We start from the raw sequence: 19,681 nt of genomic DNA, 5'->3' as shown, positions 1-19,681 counted from the left end.
GAAGAGATGATTACCTCAATCAAAGATGAGTGCATGACGCTGGACACTTTGGAAGATGATCACTCAAAAAGCTCAAGGGCTGTATATAAACGTCTTCCATATTATCAATCTAAATCATGTTTTCAGGGAAGGAGACCTTATTCATCTCAGAAGTCTGCCTACTTTAATAAGCAACATAGACAAAGACAATATGTTCCATCTAAATTTTCTCATGACAAAAAACAGGTACGCAGTAGCACTATCCAACAACAGAAGACAAATCCCAGTTTTTGATGAACAAGATCACCTAAGTCTTCCAGCAGACAGAGTGCAAAGACACACACAAAGATGCAAAAGGAAAAAGGACGGAATAAGAGATACTACGCAGTTATTCATGCTGCACTATGAGAAAGAGCCAAGGAAAGTGTGGACAGGAGGGGGGCTGTGGGCTGAGTGGTTAGAGAGAAAGCATAGTTCAGAAGACTGAAAGAATACTTAGAGAGATAAAGGGGAAAAACAGCAGTTGGACGACGGCAATCAGCTACAAAGCTGAACACCGTAATTACTGTTTCCAATAGGAAAAAAAATGAGGAGGAATAGTAAAAGGGACAGTCCCGAGACGTGAAAAGAATCTCGTGGATAACTTGTTACAGCACAAGATACACAGAGTGAAGGCAATAGTAGAGTGATTATAAGGACAGAGAAACCAGAAGGATTTTAAGGGAAAGCAATCTTAAAGCGTGCTGTTCTCCTAGAGTATAGGAAATGCCCCCGATACGGAAACATCAAAGAAACAGTACAGAAAAGAGAAGAGCAGGACTAATAGGGAGAGGTAGGTAAAAGAAGTTAGGATGAAGGAGAACAGGAAAAGGGATTGGGGAGCCCCCTCTGGAGGAAAGTAAGGTCGACAGAAGAAGAAAGAACAGAATACATGATAAGAACAGGGGAACAGGGATTTGAAAAGGAGGGATTAAGACAGAACACAGGGTGGGATTGGAAGCAGAAAATGCGCAATCTCTGAGGATTGTTAAGCGAGAATTGCTAGCATAAAGACCAATCCAAAGATTTTGAACATTGAAATAAGCTTACAGCAAACCCCAAATCGCAGTCGCCTGGATTCGTTGGTATGCATCATTCACACCACAAGCACACTCTTGCGCACATCACGCAAATCAAAGAGATGAACAGGATAGGAGAAAGAAAAGAGGGTGAGAAAAAACAGAACAGAATATTGAAAGACAGAAACGAAGGTTTGAACACAAATATTCAACCCCACTGCATTAGTGCAGCGCAGGGCAGTAAGACAGTCAGGGAAGAAAGTAAAAAGACAGAAGAATAGAAGAGTATTTAAAGTAGGGGGGGAAAACGGACAGAACATAGGTGCCCAATACCCCTCTAATGGGCAATGTCCGTGTGAGGCAGAAGGACAGAAAGTAGCGGTAGGGAGAGGCAGGTGAGTATGAGAGAAAAAAGAGAGAAGGAAAATAAAGTGACAGAGAGAAACAGAGAACATTTGAACGCACAAAATTAAGTATCCCCTCTTGCGTTTAAATGAAGGACAGCGAGTAAGAGCAGCGTTCGGGGTCACCACTGTTTTTAATTGCCTCTTCTTATAGACCTCTTTCTGACTCCATCACACGGGGGACTAATAGTACCTATTTCATATATCAGGTTCTGTATAGTTTCTCTGACCTCCATTGTCACCCAATCCCATGGGGATTGAAAACTAATTCCCATAACTACTGCTTTCTGTCCAAAACTGAGTGTCACTTGTATGTGATCTACCTTAGGCTAAATGTTAGGTAAGGAGAAAATAGAATCAATAAAAATAGAGACAGAGATAGGTTTAGATAGATAGATACATTTTATTTCTTACCCAAACACAAGTCTTCAAGTTGATACAAATACAGACATCAGATTCTGGTTTCAACCGCACAGGCTTCGCCGTCTGACAGCTTTGGAGAAAAAGACTCTCAAACTAAGCCAAAATCCCCCCTCTTTTATACACAAACCTCTCCATAGAAGTGAATGGTGAGAAACCTTGCTCCTAATCTTTCTCAACTTCTGAGATCATACTTTCCCATGCGATCTGCTATCTGATGTACCCACCTCCTTTGGTTCTCAGCTACTGCTAATTATCAACATGTTTTGGGAAGCGTTGAGATAACAGTTTCACATCTTCCGGCTGCAATACGTCTCATACCTTTCTCATGAACTCTGTATTACCTCTGTATCATTGTATACCAAAACTAATAAGCTCCATTTTATTCATCTGATCTTTCATTACAGGTGCTATATTGGATTTAAAAATTGTACCAATTTTGTATCAGGACTCATTGTTCAGACCTGCTTTTTGCAGATTCTCAAATATTAAATCATTTCAGTACTTTTTAACAGTTTAGGCTGTTTAAGGTATGTAAATTGACCCACCACTATTCCAGTGGATGGATCCCAAGCGGGGACACATATTAACTTACAGGAAAAGCAAGTCCTTGCTCAGCCGGTCATAGATTTTTAAACCTAGCTGGTATTTTTACAGCCTGAGTCCTAAAATCTGGCCTTCACCCTTCCGGTGGGCATCCAGTGAGGGCCTCTTGCTGTAGTATAATTATACACCTTCTACCGCAAAGTCTGGAAAACTGTAACAACAGATTAATGGGTGCTGCAAGTGATACAAAATGGGTATCGAATAAGCTTTCTCTCTTATCTACCATCCAATCCTCCGATGAAATCTGGAACATCAAATTCACAAGCTCTTCTCCTACAAGCAGAAGTACACAGATTGCTTCAGGCTCAAGCTTTATAGAGCTAGTGCCACAAGAGCAGATGGTGAGTGGATTTTATTCCAAGAATTTCCTAATACCAAAGAAACTAGGAGGATTTTGAGCCATCCTAGATCTCTGACTCCTCAACAAATTTATCAGAAAGGAACGATTCCGCATGTGTGTACTCGCAAACGTCCTTCCATTTCTACAGCAGGGAGCTTGGTTAGCGTTGTTGGACCTCAGAGACGCATATCTCCACATTCCCATACACCTAAGCTCACGTCGGTACCTTCGGTTCACACTACGAAGCATTCATTATCAATACAGAGTTCTCCAGTTCGGCCTCACATCAGCACCCAGAGTATTTACCAAGTGTGTAATTGTGGTCATAGCCTATCTTCGTCAGCAGGGTTGCATTATTTTTCCATACCTGGACGATTGGCTCATTGTAGGCTCCACTCAGCAGATCGTTCTCCAGATATTGCACAAGACAATCATCCTCCTAACTTCCCTCGGGTTTCTAATAAATTACAAAAAGTAACTTTTGCAACCGACACAGAGTTTGGAATTCATAGGAGCGTGTCTCATTACACCCATTGCCTTGGCATGCCTACCTTCATCCAGAATACAGACTCTTATTCAACTGGTTCAGAACTTGTTAAACACTCAAATAACCACTGCCAGAACTCTCTTAGTATTGTTGGGTCACATGGCTGCGACTGTCCATGTTATACCACAAGCACGGTTAAGGATGCATCCCCTTCAGTGGTTTTTGAGAGATCATTGGTCTCAATATTACCAACTGCTATCCACCAAGATAACTCTGCAACAATACATCAAACTCCAATTAACATGGTGGATGCATCTACCTCACCTGACAGAGGGAGCACCTTTTCAGACTCCAAAGACAACAATACTAGTGACAACAGATGCCTCCAAGAAGGGCTGGGGTGCGCATTGTCAGAAAGAGAAGACCTGCAGTATCAATCTTCTGGAACTCAGAGTGATCCGTCTATCAGTGCTAGCATACGCTCACATCCTTCAGTCAAAATATTCAGATCCAGACAGACAATCAAGTGGCAATGTATTATGTCAACAAATAAGGGGGAATCGGATCCTGATCCTTATGTCAGGAAGCAATCCAACTCGGGTATTTAGTTCTACAGATGGGATCAGCTATAACAGCCACTTACCTTCCAGGACATTTAAATTGTCTAGCAGATTCACTCAGCCGCAAGCTAAAGCCGCACGAATGGTCTTTGAAGACCATAATTACTCAACAGCTATTCCAGAAGTGGGGATACCCTGTAATAGATCTATTTGTGTCCCCTCTGAACAGGAAATGCCACAGATATTGCTCAAAGTGGCCCAGTCACAACAGGATAGTGTCCGATGCATTCCTCATCAATTGGGACCCATTCCTCTCATAGCGAAGATGTTGCAAAAAGTGATCACAGACTCAGCTCGCATGATCCTGATTGCTCCTTACTGGCCAAGGCAGTTTTGGTTTCCAATACTTCTGTCGCTGTTACAGGATGCACCAATCACTTTACCCATAGTGCCAGATCTAATTACTCAGAAGAAGGGCACACTTCATCACCCAAACCTTCATTCCCTGAAACTTACAGCATGGCGTATTAAAAATATGTGACCAATTCTAGACTATTTTCGACACAAGTCCTACAAATCCTTCAGGCAGCATGTAAAGAATCGACCAGAAGTTCATATGCTTCTAAATGGCACCGTTTTGAACTATGGTGCACAAGGAATTTCCACCATCCGTATAGTTGTTCTATTTCTACTATTTTGGACTGTTTATTGCATCTTTCCGATGCAGGTTTATCATTTCCATTGGTCAAGGTCCATTTAGTGGCTTTATCTGTTTTACATGATCCAGTTGATGAGACCACTCTTATTCATCACCAAGAGATTTATGAAGGGCTTACTACATTCTAGACCTCCAATAAAGACTCCAGTAACTGCATGGGATCTCAATCTTATTTTACATAATCATGAGTTCGCCATTTGAGCCTTTGCAGACAGCTGATTTTAAATATCTCTCGTGGAAGACTTTATTTCTGATTGCCATAACCTCTGCCAGGAGGATAGGAGAGATTCAAGCATTGGTGCATTATTCTCCATACTTACAAGTTCTACATGATAAAGTTTTGTTAAGAACACACCCAAAATTTTTACCTAAGGTTGTGTCGCCCTTCCACTTCAATCAGACCATAGTACTGCCAGCATTTCATCCCCTCCTCACAATTCGGATCATGACTGTGTTTGAGCTGTTACCATATATCTACAGAGGACACATTTTTTGAATTGTCCTTCGTAGCTTTTTCTTTCAATCCAGTCAGTGCATCAACCAAAACCTGTAAAGAAATCCACTTTATCTCGCTGGATAACTGACTGTATCTCATTCTGCTACAGACAGATGTTCCTCATGTCACTGCACACCAATTACGAGCTGTGGCAACTTTTTCAGCACTCCTTCAGCGTGCTTCTCCGGTGGAGATTTGCCAAGCTGCAACTTGGACAACCATGCATACCTTTACAAAGCACTATTGTATTGATGATGCATCGGCAGCTGATGCTCTGTTTGGCAGATTGGTTCTGTCTTCATCCTTGAGAGGCACCAACTCACCTCCTCCACCAACTCAGGTAACAGTTTCCTACTTTATATTTTACTTCTGTATTTAACTGTTAGGATGTTTTCAAGTCTTAGCTTGGGAGTCTTCAGCTGTGTGGCTAGATGATCACACTGTCCATGGAGAAATAAAAGTTACTTACCTGTAACGGTAGTTCTCCTTGGACAGTTGATCCCTCCCACCCTGAGTTGTTGCCAGCTTGAATATCAACTGATTTAACAGGGCTGTGTGTCCACTATTTATACTATGGTAGGGCTGGAGAGCTCTTAGAGTTTTCTTGGGTCGGGAACGTCACTCTGACGTCACTCTTCAGCTGTGGGGTTAGATGATCAACTGTCCGCCGGATGTCAGCAGTCTGGTTTCCGTTTCCGGCGGAAGGTGTATTCCTGTTGCTAGGCTGCACTTCACTCACTGACTGTCATGGCGGAGCTGGTGCTCCTGGAGCCTTTTCCTGCCGACATGTCGCCGCTTACGGCGTTACTGGTGCCGGGTCCCGACATAGCGACAGCGGCTCTGAACGAAGCGGGTCCGGGCGGCCTGGTTGTGGCGCTGCAGCCGCCGGGACACCGCGGGCCTCGGGTGCTGGTTGGCGCCGTTCTCTGGCCTCCTTCAGAGGGTTTGACCCGGGGAACTGAGCTGAGAGTCAGTCGCTTGTTTTTGCGGCGCTGGGGGTTGGTGTCCGGGCAGCGGGTTTCACTTGGCGCCCTGTTCCGTCCTCCGCCCCTGGGTTGGGCTTTGCTGGGGGCCCGGGGTCGACGCGGCCTTCGGTTCGCCGTGTCTGAGCGGTTGGCGGCGGCGCTGCGGGCTGGGCCGGTGCTGGCGCGACGGGGGGAGTTGGTGCCGTTGGCCGAGGACGAGCCTCCGCTGCTGCTACTGGAGACTCGGCCGGCGTTGCAGGGGCTGTTGGGGCCGCGGACCCGCCTGGCTGTCACCGACCTGGGGTGCGTTTCATCCCGCTTGTTCTCCGCCGCCGCTGTCGGGCCCCGGCCGTTGGTGTCGGGCTTCGCTCGGGGCCAGGCCCGGGCCGTGCGGTTGCGGGGAGCGGTAGTGGACACGGCGGCGCTGCTGCGGGACGGGCGGTTGCGGGAAGCGGGCGGAGGACGGGCTTGGGACCGGGCGGCGGCGCTTTGGGTGAGTCGGCGTTGCCTGCTGAGCCTCGGCCTCTTTCACGGAGAGTGGGTGCAGGTGCGGCGGGATGGTGCGGGGCCCGGTCACCTGGCGGTGCTGTTAGCGGCTGACCTATGCCCGGACGCTGCGGTGCTGGAAGAGGGAACCGAGGACTGGGCATTGCTTTCTGCCGCTCTTTGCTTCAACCTGTGCGGCGAGAGCGTCCCGAGGCCCGAGCTACACCTCCAGGTGAGAAGCAGCCAGGGCTCCTGCTTTTCTTCTTAGTAGATAAGTACATTACTTATGTAATTGTCTACTAAATGGACTTGGGAAAAATCCACAATTCCAGGAACAACATGTATAGAATGTTTGTACGTTTGGGAAGCTTGTCAGGTGCCCTTGGCCTTGATTGGCTGCAGTTGTGGACAGGATGCTCGGCTCGATGTGTTGCAGGAATGGATGCATGAATTACCCCTATTGTTAGCAGAATCTGTGGTACTTCAGGAGTCAAACAGCACACACCAGAATGAGAGAGAAATCTTCTTTATTTGCCAGCAAACAAAGCAGGACATCAGTTCTAGCTCTCTTTCTCTCTCTCTCAGCTCTCTGGATGTTATGGCTTCTGTCTCAGCTTCTTCTCTTCTTCTGCTGCCTGTCTTCCTTCAGCTCTCTTTCTTCTGTCTGTTCCTTCAGCTCTCTTTCTTCTGTCTGTTCCTTCTGCTCTCTTTCTGACGTAAGCTGCTTCTGCTCCCACTTAAATACAGTGCTATCCCCCTCTCTAGCCCCCCTTACTTTCCAGATGGTAAAGAATGGATTGGTTACCTTGCCTCAGCCAATCATTACTTTAAAAATATCAGTTACATAGGTTCGATATTTCCTAAACTGACCTATGACCTGGGGCCCCTCACACCAGACATTTTGGCTCCAGAACTCCTGCATGTCATTATGATTAATTTCTCAGCTATAGCTTAAACTGGGTTCACTTTAGAGGCTAAGGGGCCAATCTGACATTTATTATTCTCATATTCCTAGTACTAACTGCTAACTGAACTCTGGCATTCATTAAGGGGTCAAGGGCCAGTCTTACTTAATAACATACATATCAGTTATTACTTTCAAGACCCATTCCTACATTTACCTATAATTAATCAAGGAGAAGAGAGTTGACTAGTCCTGACCTCTTTTCACCTATCAGCTTCATACATCAAACCAGCCAGAACTATGGCTAAGTCAAACCATATGCTGATCTCTTCAACTACAGTTTTGCTTAGAAAGCAACACTGAGTTGAACAGACATTCTACACAGAAACAAAACTTAATTACACAGAAAAACATATTCTAAAATACACAGAATCAATATTCCTTATAACAAATCTACATATCAAGAACTTCTAAAATCTAACTCATTTATATCTAGAATTATTTAACCAGCTTTAAACTACTTTTAAACTACAGCATGTCTGGCTCATGCTTTGTTCATTCATAATAGTATACAGATGTGCTAGCTAGTATTGGCAATCCATCACTCACAAGGGACAGAGTTTCATTTCTCACTGACCTTTCTAACCTTTAGCTTAGCCAAACGCTAGACTTTCTAAGTAATTAAATCCAGCTGACATTCCTTCACTTGCAGAACTAAACCAAACTTTTAAACACCAGATTTTTAAGCAGAATTAACACTTAATATGATTTCTCAGAATTAATCAATTTCTTTTGCCCACTGCCTCAGATGGACCTTTGGTCTTTTCCCAGTGTGGCATTACTTATGTACATGGCCCCCGTTCTGGTGTACAGGCCATCACCATGTTTCAACCGGTATTAAAATGGGCTATAAAGGTCTTACTTTGGCTAAATGACCCCCGTTCTGGTGTACAGGCCATCACTGTGTTACAGCCAGCCGGTATTAAAATGGGCTATAAAGGTTCTGCTTTGGCTACATGACAGGCCATCACTGTGTCACAGCCAGCCGGTATTAAAATGGGCTATAAAGGTCCTGCTTTGGCTAAATGACCCCGTTCTGGTGTACAGGCCATCACCGTGTCCCAGCCGGTATTAAAATGGGCTATAAAGGTCTTGCTTTGGCTAAATGACCCCCGTTCTGGTGTACAGGCCATCACTTTGTCACAGCCAGCCAGTATTTAAATGGACTATAAAGGTCCTTCTTTGGCTACATGACCCCCGTTATGATGTACAGGCTATCACTGTGTTACAGCCAGCCGGTATTAAAATGGGCTTTAAAGGTTCTGCTTTGGCTATATGACAGGCCATCACTGTGTCACAGCCAGCCGGTATTAAAATGGGCTATAAAGGTCCTGCTTTGGCTACATGACCCCCGTTCTGGTATACAGGCCATCACCGTGTCACAGCCAGCCGGCATTAAAATGGGCTATAAGGGTCCTCCTTTGGAGACATGGCCCCCGTTCTGGTATACAGGCCATCACCGTGTCACAGCCAGCCAGTATTAAAATGGGCTATAAAAGTCCCGCTTTGGAATCATTCTCCATCAGTTTTTCATCAGTCTGTGGTAGCTGAAATAACTGTGTTTTCCGCTGTATTTGATTTGTACTTGGTCTCGTTTGTGTTTGCAGGTGCCGGTTCTTCAGAATAAGTTTTGTTCTGCTCTTTTCTCAAGTATTTTGTTACACGTTCTAGTTGAACTTACAAAATAAAAGGCTGAAACATTCTCAGGAAATAATAAATAGAAAACACAAGTTAAAACTCAGTCAAATATATGCATTATATGAGTGGAGGAGTGGCCTAGTGGTTAGGGTGGTGGACTTTGGTCCTGGGGAACTGAGGAACTGAGTTCGATTCCCGGCAAAGGCAGCTCCTTGTGACTCTGGGCAAGTCACTTAACCCTCCATTGCCTGCCGCATTGAGCCTGCCTTGAGTGGGAAAGCGCGGGGTACAAATGTAACAAAAAATAAAAAAATTAATTAGGAAAGTGTTAAAAAACCTTCATGGAAAAGCAAATAGGATCAAGGGTGCTTTACTTATGGATAGTAGTTCATATTTTAATACTGTGAAACTGGACAGATGTATCCAAAGTCCTGTTTATAATACAAATGGAAGTTACCAAAATGGTCTTATGTGGATTACAAAGGTAAAAACTAGGTATTCATATGATAAACAAAGTTAAAACATAAGCAACCAGATAAGTTTTCAATTTCTTATGAAATGTCATATAGTTGTCTAGTAATCTAATTTTCAAAGGCAGTACATTGTAAGTGGAAGCTGCTTGATAATGTTGTTGTTTGCAAGAAAATCCCTTTGTACTTAACCTTCTTTTCATCTGAGAAATAGGGCAATAAGCTTCCTTGTTGTAAGCTTTACCGATAAGAAGGAAAGATCTATAGCTGTCTCAAGAGCAGTGAAGCCCGGTCATGTAATATCTTATAAATCAAACAATTTAGTTAAAACTATACTGTCAACGATTGGTAGCCAGTGTAATTTACAGAGCAATGGGATTAGAAAATGACACGGGGACAAAGTTTGTCCCCGCCCCGTCCCCATGGGTTCTGTCTCCATCCAAACCCCATTCCTGCAGGTTCTGTCCCTGTCTCTGCTCTGTTCTCATCTGCAGAAACCTCGAACAATTATGATTTTATATTTATTTTTGTTACATTTGTACCCCGTGCTTTCCCACTCATGGCAGGCTCAATGCGGCTTACATGGGGCAATGGAGGGTTAAGTGACTTGCCCAGAGTCACAAGGAGCTGCCTGTGCCTGAAGTGGGAATCGAACTCGGTTCCTCAGTTCCCCAGGACCAAAGTCCACCACCCTAACCACTAGGCCACTATATTTAAATCTTTTTACGAAAGTATGAAAAGGAACAATATGCTGTGCAACTCTTGTGTATAAATTACAAACAGAAAAACAATAACAGTGACCAGCTATAATAAATCCTCCACACTACCACTCTCTACCCTTCCAACCCCAACAGTAGCTGAATTCTGCTACCCCAAGGAATCCTAATCCATCCTGTTAAAATGTCCAGGGGTACAAAATACAACCCATTATGTATGCCCTAGAGGGACACTAATCTGTGGATGAATAAGAAATCATCAACAATCTCAGGATTCAGTCTAGCTCTCCTGTCTTCCACAGTCCTTCCTGCAATAGAAAATGTCTTCTCAGAAGATGTGCAGGTAGCAGGAATGTATAGGATCCCTCAAGCAAATGTTGCTAGTTGTGGCCAGCATGTTTGCTTGTTTTTCCAAAAAATCAAAATATTATTGTTTTCATCACTCAAATGTAAATAACAGTCCAGTTTATTAACAGGCTTCAAAGTAGAAAATGACACAGGGACAGAGTTTGTCCCCACCCTGTGGGCTCTGTCCATGTCCTCATCCCCGCGGTTACTGCAGATCCCTGTCCCCGTGTCATTCTGTAAATGGGATCACTTTTTTCAAACTTTCCAGCGTGGCAGTATTTTGAAGGATTTGCAATTGAACTATAACTTTCCTAAACAACCCAAATAAAAGGTAGTTGAAGGTAGAGGATGTAAAAAGAATTGAAGTGGTGCAAAGAAAAGCTACGAGGATGGTATGGGATTTGCGTTACAAGACGTATGAGGAGAGACTTGCGGACCTGAACATGTATACCCTGGAGGAAAGAAGAAACGGGTGATATGATACAGACGTTCAAATATTTGAAAGGTATTAATCCGCAAACAAACCTTTTCCGGAGATGGGAAGGCGGTAGAACGAGAGGGCATGAAATGAGATTGAAGGGGGGCAGACTCAAGAAGAATGTCAGGAAGTATTTTTTCACGGAGAGGGTGGTGGATGCTTGGAATGCCCTCCCGTGGGAGGTGGTGGAGGTGAAAACGGTAACGGAATTCAAACATGCGTGGGATAAACATAAATGAATCCTGTGCAGAAGGAAGGGATCCTCAGAAGCTTAGGAGCTTAGCCTAGAATGGGTGGCAGAGCTGGTGGTTGGGAGGCGGGGCTAGTGCTGGGCAGACATATACGGTCTGTGCTGGGGCTGGTGGTTGGGAGGCGGGACTAGTGCTGGGCAGACTTATACGGTCTGTGCCAGAGCCGGTGGTGGGAGGCAGGGATAGGGCTGGCCAGACTTATACGGTCTGTGCACTGAAGAGGACAGTACAAATAAAAAAGTAGCACATATGAATTTATCTTCTTGGGCAGACTGGATGGACCGTGCAGGTATTTTTCTGCCATCATCTACTATGTTACTATGATCAAGTTGCATTGTGATATAAGCTTGAATTGATTTTGATGGAAATATCAGATTCTTCAGGGCTGTCTCAATTTCCAGAACACCTTTTTTATGTTTTAATCATTTTTATTAATGACTCCACTTACAGAACATATCCAGAAATTCCAACTACAATCAGCAATATCTCACAACCAAGAGAAAAAAGAAAAAACAAACCAGCAATTAGCTTTGTCATTAGTCATTTTACCATTGCAACCCCCCCCTCCCCCCATTGTGCTATCTTCCAATGAATTTCTTAGGGATAAACCAGGTAATCCTGCGCCGCAGCGCCATCCGGCATCTGCAGCCACCAATGTCTATCCATCGTCCGTATTCCCCTGTAATGTAGGATTCCTCTACTCTCCTCCCCTCTACGCTCCCTCTCCCCTCCCCACCCCCTTCCCTCTCCCCCCCCCCCCCCCCCCCCAGAGTTCAGGGTTTGGGATCTAGTGCCACTTCTTCAAGCAGTTGTAGGTACTGCCGGTTTTTCTGTGCTCCATTTCAATCTGTGCAGAATTTTCTGTTTAGAGAAAGGTTGGAGTGTATTCCAGTATCGCTCCCATACCCTCCTGAATGCATTCAGATGTTTTTCTGCAGAAGCGGAGTTAACAATCCCACACAGCTCCAAGTGCAGCAGCTCTGTCATCTTTGATCTCCACAAGTCTCTTGTAGGTGCCTGAGCCTCTCTCCAATTCAGCAGAATCACTTTCTTCCCAGTTAACATTGCCCTTTGGAGAAAGCCCACGCACCCCGCTGGAATCAGTTTTGCGATCATGTAAATGTCAAAATCAGCGGGTTATCCGCCACATGCCGCTTCCAGCGTTGCCCAATTTTTGCCAACATTTGCAACCAAAACTGCCGAATTTGTGGTCACAGCCAGAACACATGACCGAGTTGCCATTGCTACTCCGCATTTAGGGCAAGTCCCCGATCCAAAGCCTGCCTTCTGTGCTCTGACTGGTGCCATATAGGCCCGCATGGCAAACTTATATTGTTGCTCCCACTGTCTGATAAAAGCCGATCTGTGTAAAATGGATAGCAAGAAGCTTTGGAGCATGTCTGCAGTGAATTCGATCCCCGGCTCCTGTGTCCAACTCCTTGCTATTTTGCAGTAGTCAGTGTCTTCCGTTGTATCCAGGAGATGTCTATGGTGAAATCGTAGTGGCACTGCATTTTGCGACCCAATGTAAGTGCCATCGAGAGAGTTTCTTGCACATCCTCACTCAGATTTACTGCTTCCAGAGCGTGTGCATAATGCTTCACCTGGATGTACGCATAAAAGTCTGATGCAGCTAAGCCATGCTCTCTCTCTAGTTCCTCGAACGGCTTGATCTGCCCTTCCTCATCCAGCAATTGATAGAGATAATGGATCCCTTTCCGCCTCCAGTTTTCAAAGGGCTTTGCCGATGTTCCGTCTGGGAAGTCCGGATTCAGGCTCAGCGATACAAAGGGAGTGGCGGCCGCAGAGAAACCCTGCCTACGACACAGCCACCGCCACGTTGCTCTCGCCGAGCGCACAAAGCAATTCAGTGGGGGTTGTCCAGCAGGCCTTTTTGTTGGTGTATGCAGTAGGCAACTTAGGTGCACCTCAGGTATGAGTGAGGCCTCCAGTTGAGTATTCGTAAACTGTTGGCATTTTTTAATACATATCAGACTAAATCCCTAAAATACTACTGGCATATCAATGACATTTTTAATGATTTGGACAGAGAGGAAAGAATCTCTAAACCAATTTTACTGTTCTTTCAATACATACCATCCTACAATCAAATTAAAAGTTGACTACTCCCCAGAAAGAGTCAGTGTTTTGGACACCACAGTTTCAATCATCAATGGCTATATACAAACATCTATATACAAGAAACCTACAGACAAATGCAGTTACCTCCACAACTCCAGCTTCTGAATGGAAACACTTTGCTCAGTGATAGCCTTAGTCTAGCCAAGGGAGTTTCTTACCTCTCTGAACCCTTTCCACATCCCAGTTTGGCCTCTGCATGGACACTTCTTGTGATTCTTGGGGAAGCACTTCCAGTTCAGGGCCTTGCCGTTTGATTTTTCCATCTCCCCCAGAACCTTCTCTAAGATGGTGGTGGTGACGGTGGCAGTAGCTTATTTTAATTGTCAGGGAGTCAGTCCATCCTTATCTGGACAACTTTCTGGTAAGAGCTTCCTCTTATCAGACCAGCTTGGAGACGACCCACGGGAGGGTGTTTTATCTTTTTTTGTTTATATGATTTATCATATATATATATATATATATATATATATATATATATATATAGTCCAAATTCTTCCGGTACTTATCTGAAGCAATGCTACTGTGCTCTACAGCACAGCTGTTTCACCACGGCTTCGTCAGAAGTGATTTTATAGTGCAGCTGTTCTGGCACCTTCTCTCTGAGTCTTCAGAACATACAGACTCTGAGAGAAGGTACCAGAACAGCTGAACTATAAAATCGCTCCTGACGAAGCCCGAGCCATTGAAGTTCTTTTTCCTATCCCCTTTAACATTTTCATCGACCTTCTCTGTACCTTTTCTAATTCCATTAAATCTTTTTTTGAGATGTGGTGACTGGAATTGCCCAACAATACAAAGGTATTATAACATCCTCATTTTTGTTTTCCATTCCTTTCCTAATAATACCTTTCATTCTATTTGCTTTGTTTGCCGCTGCACACTGAGCTTTTTGGTCTATAAAATCCTGAGGTAGAATGAGTAGAAGTAAATCGATTTTTTACTTGTTCCAGAAGTACAAAGACTAGGGGACACTCCAAGTTAAATGGAAATACTTTTAAAACACCTCGCCTCACCCCATGCTTGGAGTAAACTCCCTGAGCCCATACGCCAGGCCCCCTCCCTGCCCATCTTCAAATCCTTGCTCAAAGCCCACCTCTTCAATGTCGCCTTCGGCACCTAACCACTATACCTCTATTCAGGAAATCTAGACTGCCCCAACTTGACATTTCGTCCTTTAGATTGTAAGTGCCTTTGAGCAGGGACTGTCCTTCTTTGTTAAACTGTACAGCGCTGCGTAACCCTAGTAGCGCTCTAGAAATGTTTAGTAGTACTCTTATGTTCTGCCCAGTACTATGAATGGAGTGGGTTGTAAATAAAAACAAAACAACCCCCCCCCTTCAAAACATGTGAAAGCAAACTATTGTAATTTGGTTAATTGTTTGTGGAGGGCATGGATCTTCCAGGTATACCCTCTGTCTTGATCTTTGTGGACTCCCTCATACATTATCCTTTCCCTGACATGTCCAGGAAATTAATGGATTAGAAGGGAAAGGAAAATTTTTGCATATGTTTTTATGGAATATTTGGGTCCCCTCAAAAAAATACCCCTTTTTGAACCTGTTGGACCCTCTTATTTAATACCATTTGATACCATTTGATCTGACTAAAATGCCAAATGAGAAAGTTATGATAAGGCAGCATATTTGTGAAGTGTATATATTGAAAAACAAGTACCCTAGTCAATATAATCCATGTTCATTTGTCTTACCCTGATAACTTGGTACAGATGAGACACCAAATTGGGGGGGGGGGGGGAATTGGTAGTCAGGGATAGACATACAGGTAGGGTGACTTTTGAATAAGCTTTGCTCTGTTCAGAAAGTAGGGTAAAAATGTCTATACTTAGCAGCTTCACAGAAGTAGTGTATGTAGCAAAGAAGAGATCCCAGCATTTCAGTTGCTTAAAAAAAAAAAAAAACTTGCTCTGGAGCTGTAATTACTAGGATGGTTTCTCACTGTATTAACTTTGTGTAAAATCAACAAATGTTTTAAGACAAAAAAAAAAACAGAGTTTTTTGGGGGGGGAGGGGGGGAGGGGAGATTCTTCAGAATGCTATACATACATTATATTTGATAACTTTTATTTATACCATCAGTTTGAAAGTGGAGAATCATCCCAGTCTGAGGTAAGTGCTGTTCTGCCTGCTGGGTAGTGTAATAGAATGGTAATTTTCCTTGCTCTTAATTCCTGTTTTAATTGCTGTAAAGTTCTTCTAATTGCCTCAATTGAGTTGCAGTTTCTGCTTTGCACAATGAGGTCGGAAGCTAATGGGTGTTTTCGTTCTCTAACAGAGATACTGCGGGGAGCATTTTATTGAAAAAAGTGAGATGAAAGAAAGTCAGTCTTCTTTGTCCATTCCACCATTTGCCAAGGAACTACATGTACAGATAGTGGCCTCACCCACATGTAACATCAAAGAGGATTACAGCGAACATCTGTACCAGTACTTCCAAACGCCAAGGTCAGCTTCCACTGCCATAAAATAATATTGAAAATATGTGACATCACACATCCACCCAAAATCCAGCCTTAAGAAAAAAGAGGTGAATAGCTTGTTTATAGGTAGCAGCACACTTGGGGGATCTCAGAACCTTGAGCCAGCTCTGCTTCATTTAATAGCTCAAATGTATAATCATTGGTTCCAGTCGCACCATTATTAAAAAGAAAAACAAAATTGCACAAATTGATATAGCTGCATTCAAAAATGTTATTTATTTATAGCATTTATACCCCGCTCTTTCCCGCTCAATAGCAGGTTCAGTGCGGCTTACAAGGTATGGTACAAAGTATCACAGAGATAACACAAAGTATGGTACAAAGAATCAGAGAGAGAGCCCAGATTATATAGAGTGGGACAATAGGAAGAGGTGTGGGGGAGAGGATTGGAGTATGGTAGTGCTGGTGGTGTGGATTAGGTTCGAGAATTAAGGTGGGTTGTTTGGGTAGGCTTGTTTGAAGAGGTAAGTTTTCAGTAGCTTTCGGAAGGGTAGGTGTTGATTGGTTGTTCAGATGTGTCGAGGTATGGCGTTCCAGAGTTGGCTGCCTATAACAGAGAAGTTGGATGCGTAGTAGGTTTTGTATTTGAGGCCTTTGCAATTGGGAAGATGAAGATTGAGATATGTTTGAGAAGATTTGGACCCGTTTCTGGCTGGAAGATAGATCAAGTTGGTCATGTAGCTTGGAGATTCGCCATGGAGGATCTTGTGGATCATTGTGTGGGCTTTGAAGTTTATGCGTTCCTTGATAGGGAGCCAGTGAAGTTTTTCACGAAGTGGTGTTGTGCTTTCAAATTGTGATTTGCCAAAAATGAGTCTGGCTGCTGTGTTTTGGGCGGTTTGAAGTTTTTTCATGATTTGGGCTTTGCAACCGATGAAAATGCTCTTGCAGTAGTCGGCATGGGTGAGTACTGAGGATTGAACTAGATTGCGGAAAGTTTTCTGTGGGAAGAATGGTTTTACTCTTTTCAGTACCCACATCGTGTTGAACATCTTCGTCGTTGTGGCTTTTGCATGAGTTTCTAGAGTTAGGTGGTTGTCTAATGTTACTCCTAGGATTTTTAGATTGCCAGATATTGGGATTGTAACATCGGGGGTGCTCAGGGTGATTGGGAGCAGAGTAGCGTGTTGTGATGAAAGGATTAAGCATTGGGTTTTTTATTTGTTCATTTTCATCTTGAAAGCGTTGGCCCAGGATGTTAGGGTGTTCATGGCAGTGATTATTTTCTTCGAGATTTCAGTAAGGTTGGATTGGAAAGGGATGAATATTGTGACATCATCAGCGTAGATGACAGGGTTAAGGCCGGATTTGGCCAGAGGAATCATCATAAGGTTAAAGAGGATCGGGGATAGAAGTGAGCCTTGGGGGACTCTGCATTTTGATGACCACGCAGGCGATATTGATGAGGTTGATTTGACCTGATATGATCTGGTGGTGATAAAACTTTTTATCCACTTAATGATGTTTCCGCCGATCCCTAGTTTGTCCAGTAGTTTTGTGAGAATACCGTGGTCTACCATGTCAAATGCGCTGGATAGGTCGAACTGCAGAAGAAGTATTTTGTTGCCAATTGAAATTTCTTGTTTGAACTTGGATATCAAGGTAATACTGTTTCTGTGCTGTGTGCAGGTCGAAAACCCGATTGTGATTCATGTAGCGAGAAGGTTGCTAGGCTGTATAGAGAGGTGTGACCAGCAGAAGAAAGGAAGTGTTGATGCCCCTGTACAAGTCGTTGGTGAGGCCCCACCTGGAGTAAGGATGTAAAAAAAAATTGAAGCGGTGCAAAGAAAAGCTATGAGAATGGTATGGGATTTGCGTTCCAAGACATATGAGGAGAGACTTGCTGACCTGAACGTGTATACCCTGGAGGAAAGGAGGAACAGGGGTGATATGATACAGACTTTCAAATATTTGAAAGGTATTAATCCGCAAACAAATCTTTTCCGGAGATGGGAAGGCGGTAGGACATGAAATGAGATTGAAGGGGGGCAGACTCAAAAAGATTTCACGGAGAGATGGTGGATGCTTGGAATGCCCTCCCGCGGGAGGTGATGAAGATGAAAACGGTAACGGAATTCAAACATGCGTGGGATATACATAAAGGAATCCTGTGCAGAAGGAATAGATTCTCAGAAGCTTAGCCGAAATTGGGTGGCGGAGCCGGTGGGGGGAAGAGGGGTTGGTGGTTGGGAGGCGAAGATAGTGTTGGGCAGACTTATATGGTCTGTGCCAGATCCGGTGGTGGGAGGCAGGACTGGCGGTTGGGAGGTGGGGAATAGTGCTGGGCAAACTTATACGGTCTGTGCCAGAGCCGGTGGTTGGGAGGCGGGGCTGGTGGTTGGGAGGCGGGGATAGTGCTGGGCAGACTTATACGGTCTGTGCCCTGAAAAAGACAGGTACAAATCAAGGTGAGGTATACACATGAGTTCATCTTGTTGGGCAGACTGGATGGACCGTGCAGGTCTTTTTCTGCCATCATCTACTATGTTACTATGTAATATGGAGAACTTTTGTATGAATTCGTTAAGTTGGGAGGTCACTCTATTTTCCATCAGTTTGGTTAGAAGAGGGATGGAGGCCACAGGTCGATAGTTGGTGATGTCATTCGCTGGTTTTTTGGGGTTTTTCGGTATTGGTGTAAGTAGAAATTGCAAAGAAAGGAGTGGAGGAGTGGCCTAGTGGTTAGGGTGGTGGACTTTGGTCCTGGGGAACTGAGGAACAGAGTTCGATTCCCACTTCAGGCACAGCTCCTTGTCACTCTGGGCAAGTCACTTAACCCTCCATTGCCCCATGTAAGCCGCATTGAGCCTGCCATGAGTGGGAAAGCGCGGGCTACAAATGTAACTAAAATAAAAAAATAAATAAACTGGACCATCTGAGGTACTGATACTCATTCTTGATGTATCCAGTGCCTTGGGCCCGACCATAGCCCTCCTATTTGTGCTCTGTGTCTTTGTATGAAGAAACAGACCCAAGTAGCTCGAGAAGCCCAACGCGAGAAACCTTTGAGGTCTCGGTTCGGTCCTTTGACGTTGACATTGGTACTGAGGTTGTTGACGTCAACATCGAGGGAAGCATCTACGTCAGGAGCAGAGGTAGTGGCTGCTGAGAGAACAAGACATGCTGGAAGTAGCGAGGCGTCGAGTGGGTCTCCACTTGTCTCGAGGCCTCCTGTGTGCATGCCCCCCAGGACTGACTATTGTCGGATCCGACCCCGAGGAGACGTGAGGATTCCACGTCGTCCTCTTTGGCACCGAGGAGCCTTGGTGACTGGCATTGAGCGAAGGTGAACAAGCACAGTCACCGTTCTCCTTTGACACACGGTGCCTTGAGCTCCGAGGTGTCGAAGGCACCCGAGAAGTGTTGGCGCCAAGAGGACCTCTCTCTCTCCATACAGGAGATGCCGATGCGTCGGCCTCTTAGCAGCCCGGTACCTGCTCCTGAGCCTCATCAGGTTCTGCCTCCGGCTGCTGCACAGCCCCCCCCCCCCCCCAGTCTTCTCCGATGGTGGCTCTTAACGAGCGCATCTGGGCCCTGCTTCAAGAACTTCTGTAAAGACTGCTGTGTCAGTCTGCTTCGGCGTCGATGGTGCTTGCGCCTTCCATGCCATCTGCTCCAGTGGCGTCTGGCCCTTCACCTGTGGTGAGGTCCTCGTCTT

At 44.7% G+C, this 19,681-nt stretch overlaps 1 protein-coding gene across 1 annotated transcript in view; it reads left to right on the top strand.

Moving 5' to 3' along the window:
- Positions 1-5,769: 5,769 nt before the first annotated feature.
- PEX6 (peroxisomal biogenesis factor 6) overlaps positions 5,770-19,681 on the top strand; it is a 314,233-nt gene continuing 300,321 nt past the window's right edge. Inside the window, exons 1-2 of the mRNA XM_030195683.1 lie at positions 5,770-6,751; positions 15,819-15,988. Of these exons, the coding sequence (XP_030051543.1) occupies positions 5,816-6,751; positions 15,819-15,988 (1,106 nt within the window). The 5' untranslated portion in view covers positions 5,770-5,815. The remainder of the gene's footprint in view (positions 6,752-15,818; positions 15,989-19,681) is intronic.

Source organism: Microcaecilia unicolor, chromosome 3 (genome assembly GCF_901765095.1).
Source record: "Microcaecilia unicolor chromosome 3, aMicUni1.1, whole genome shotgun sequence".
NCBI lineage: Eukaryota > Metazoa > Chordata > Amphibia > Gymnophiona > Siphonopidae > Microcaecilia > Microcaecilia unicolor.
The sequence above is the reverse complement of the archived record's forward strand: the minus strand, read 5'-3'. Positions and strand labels throughout refer to the sequence as shown.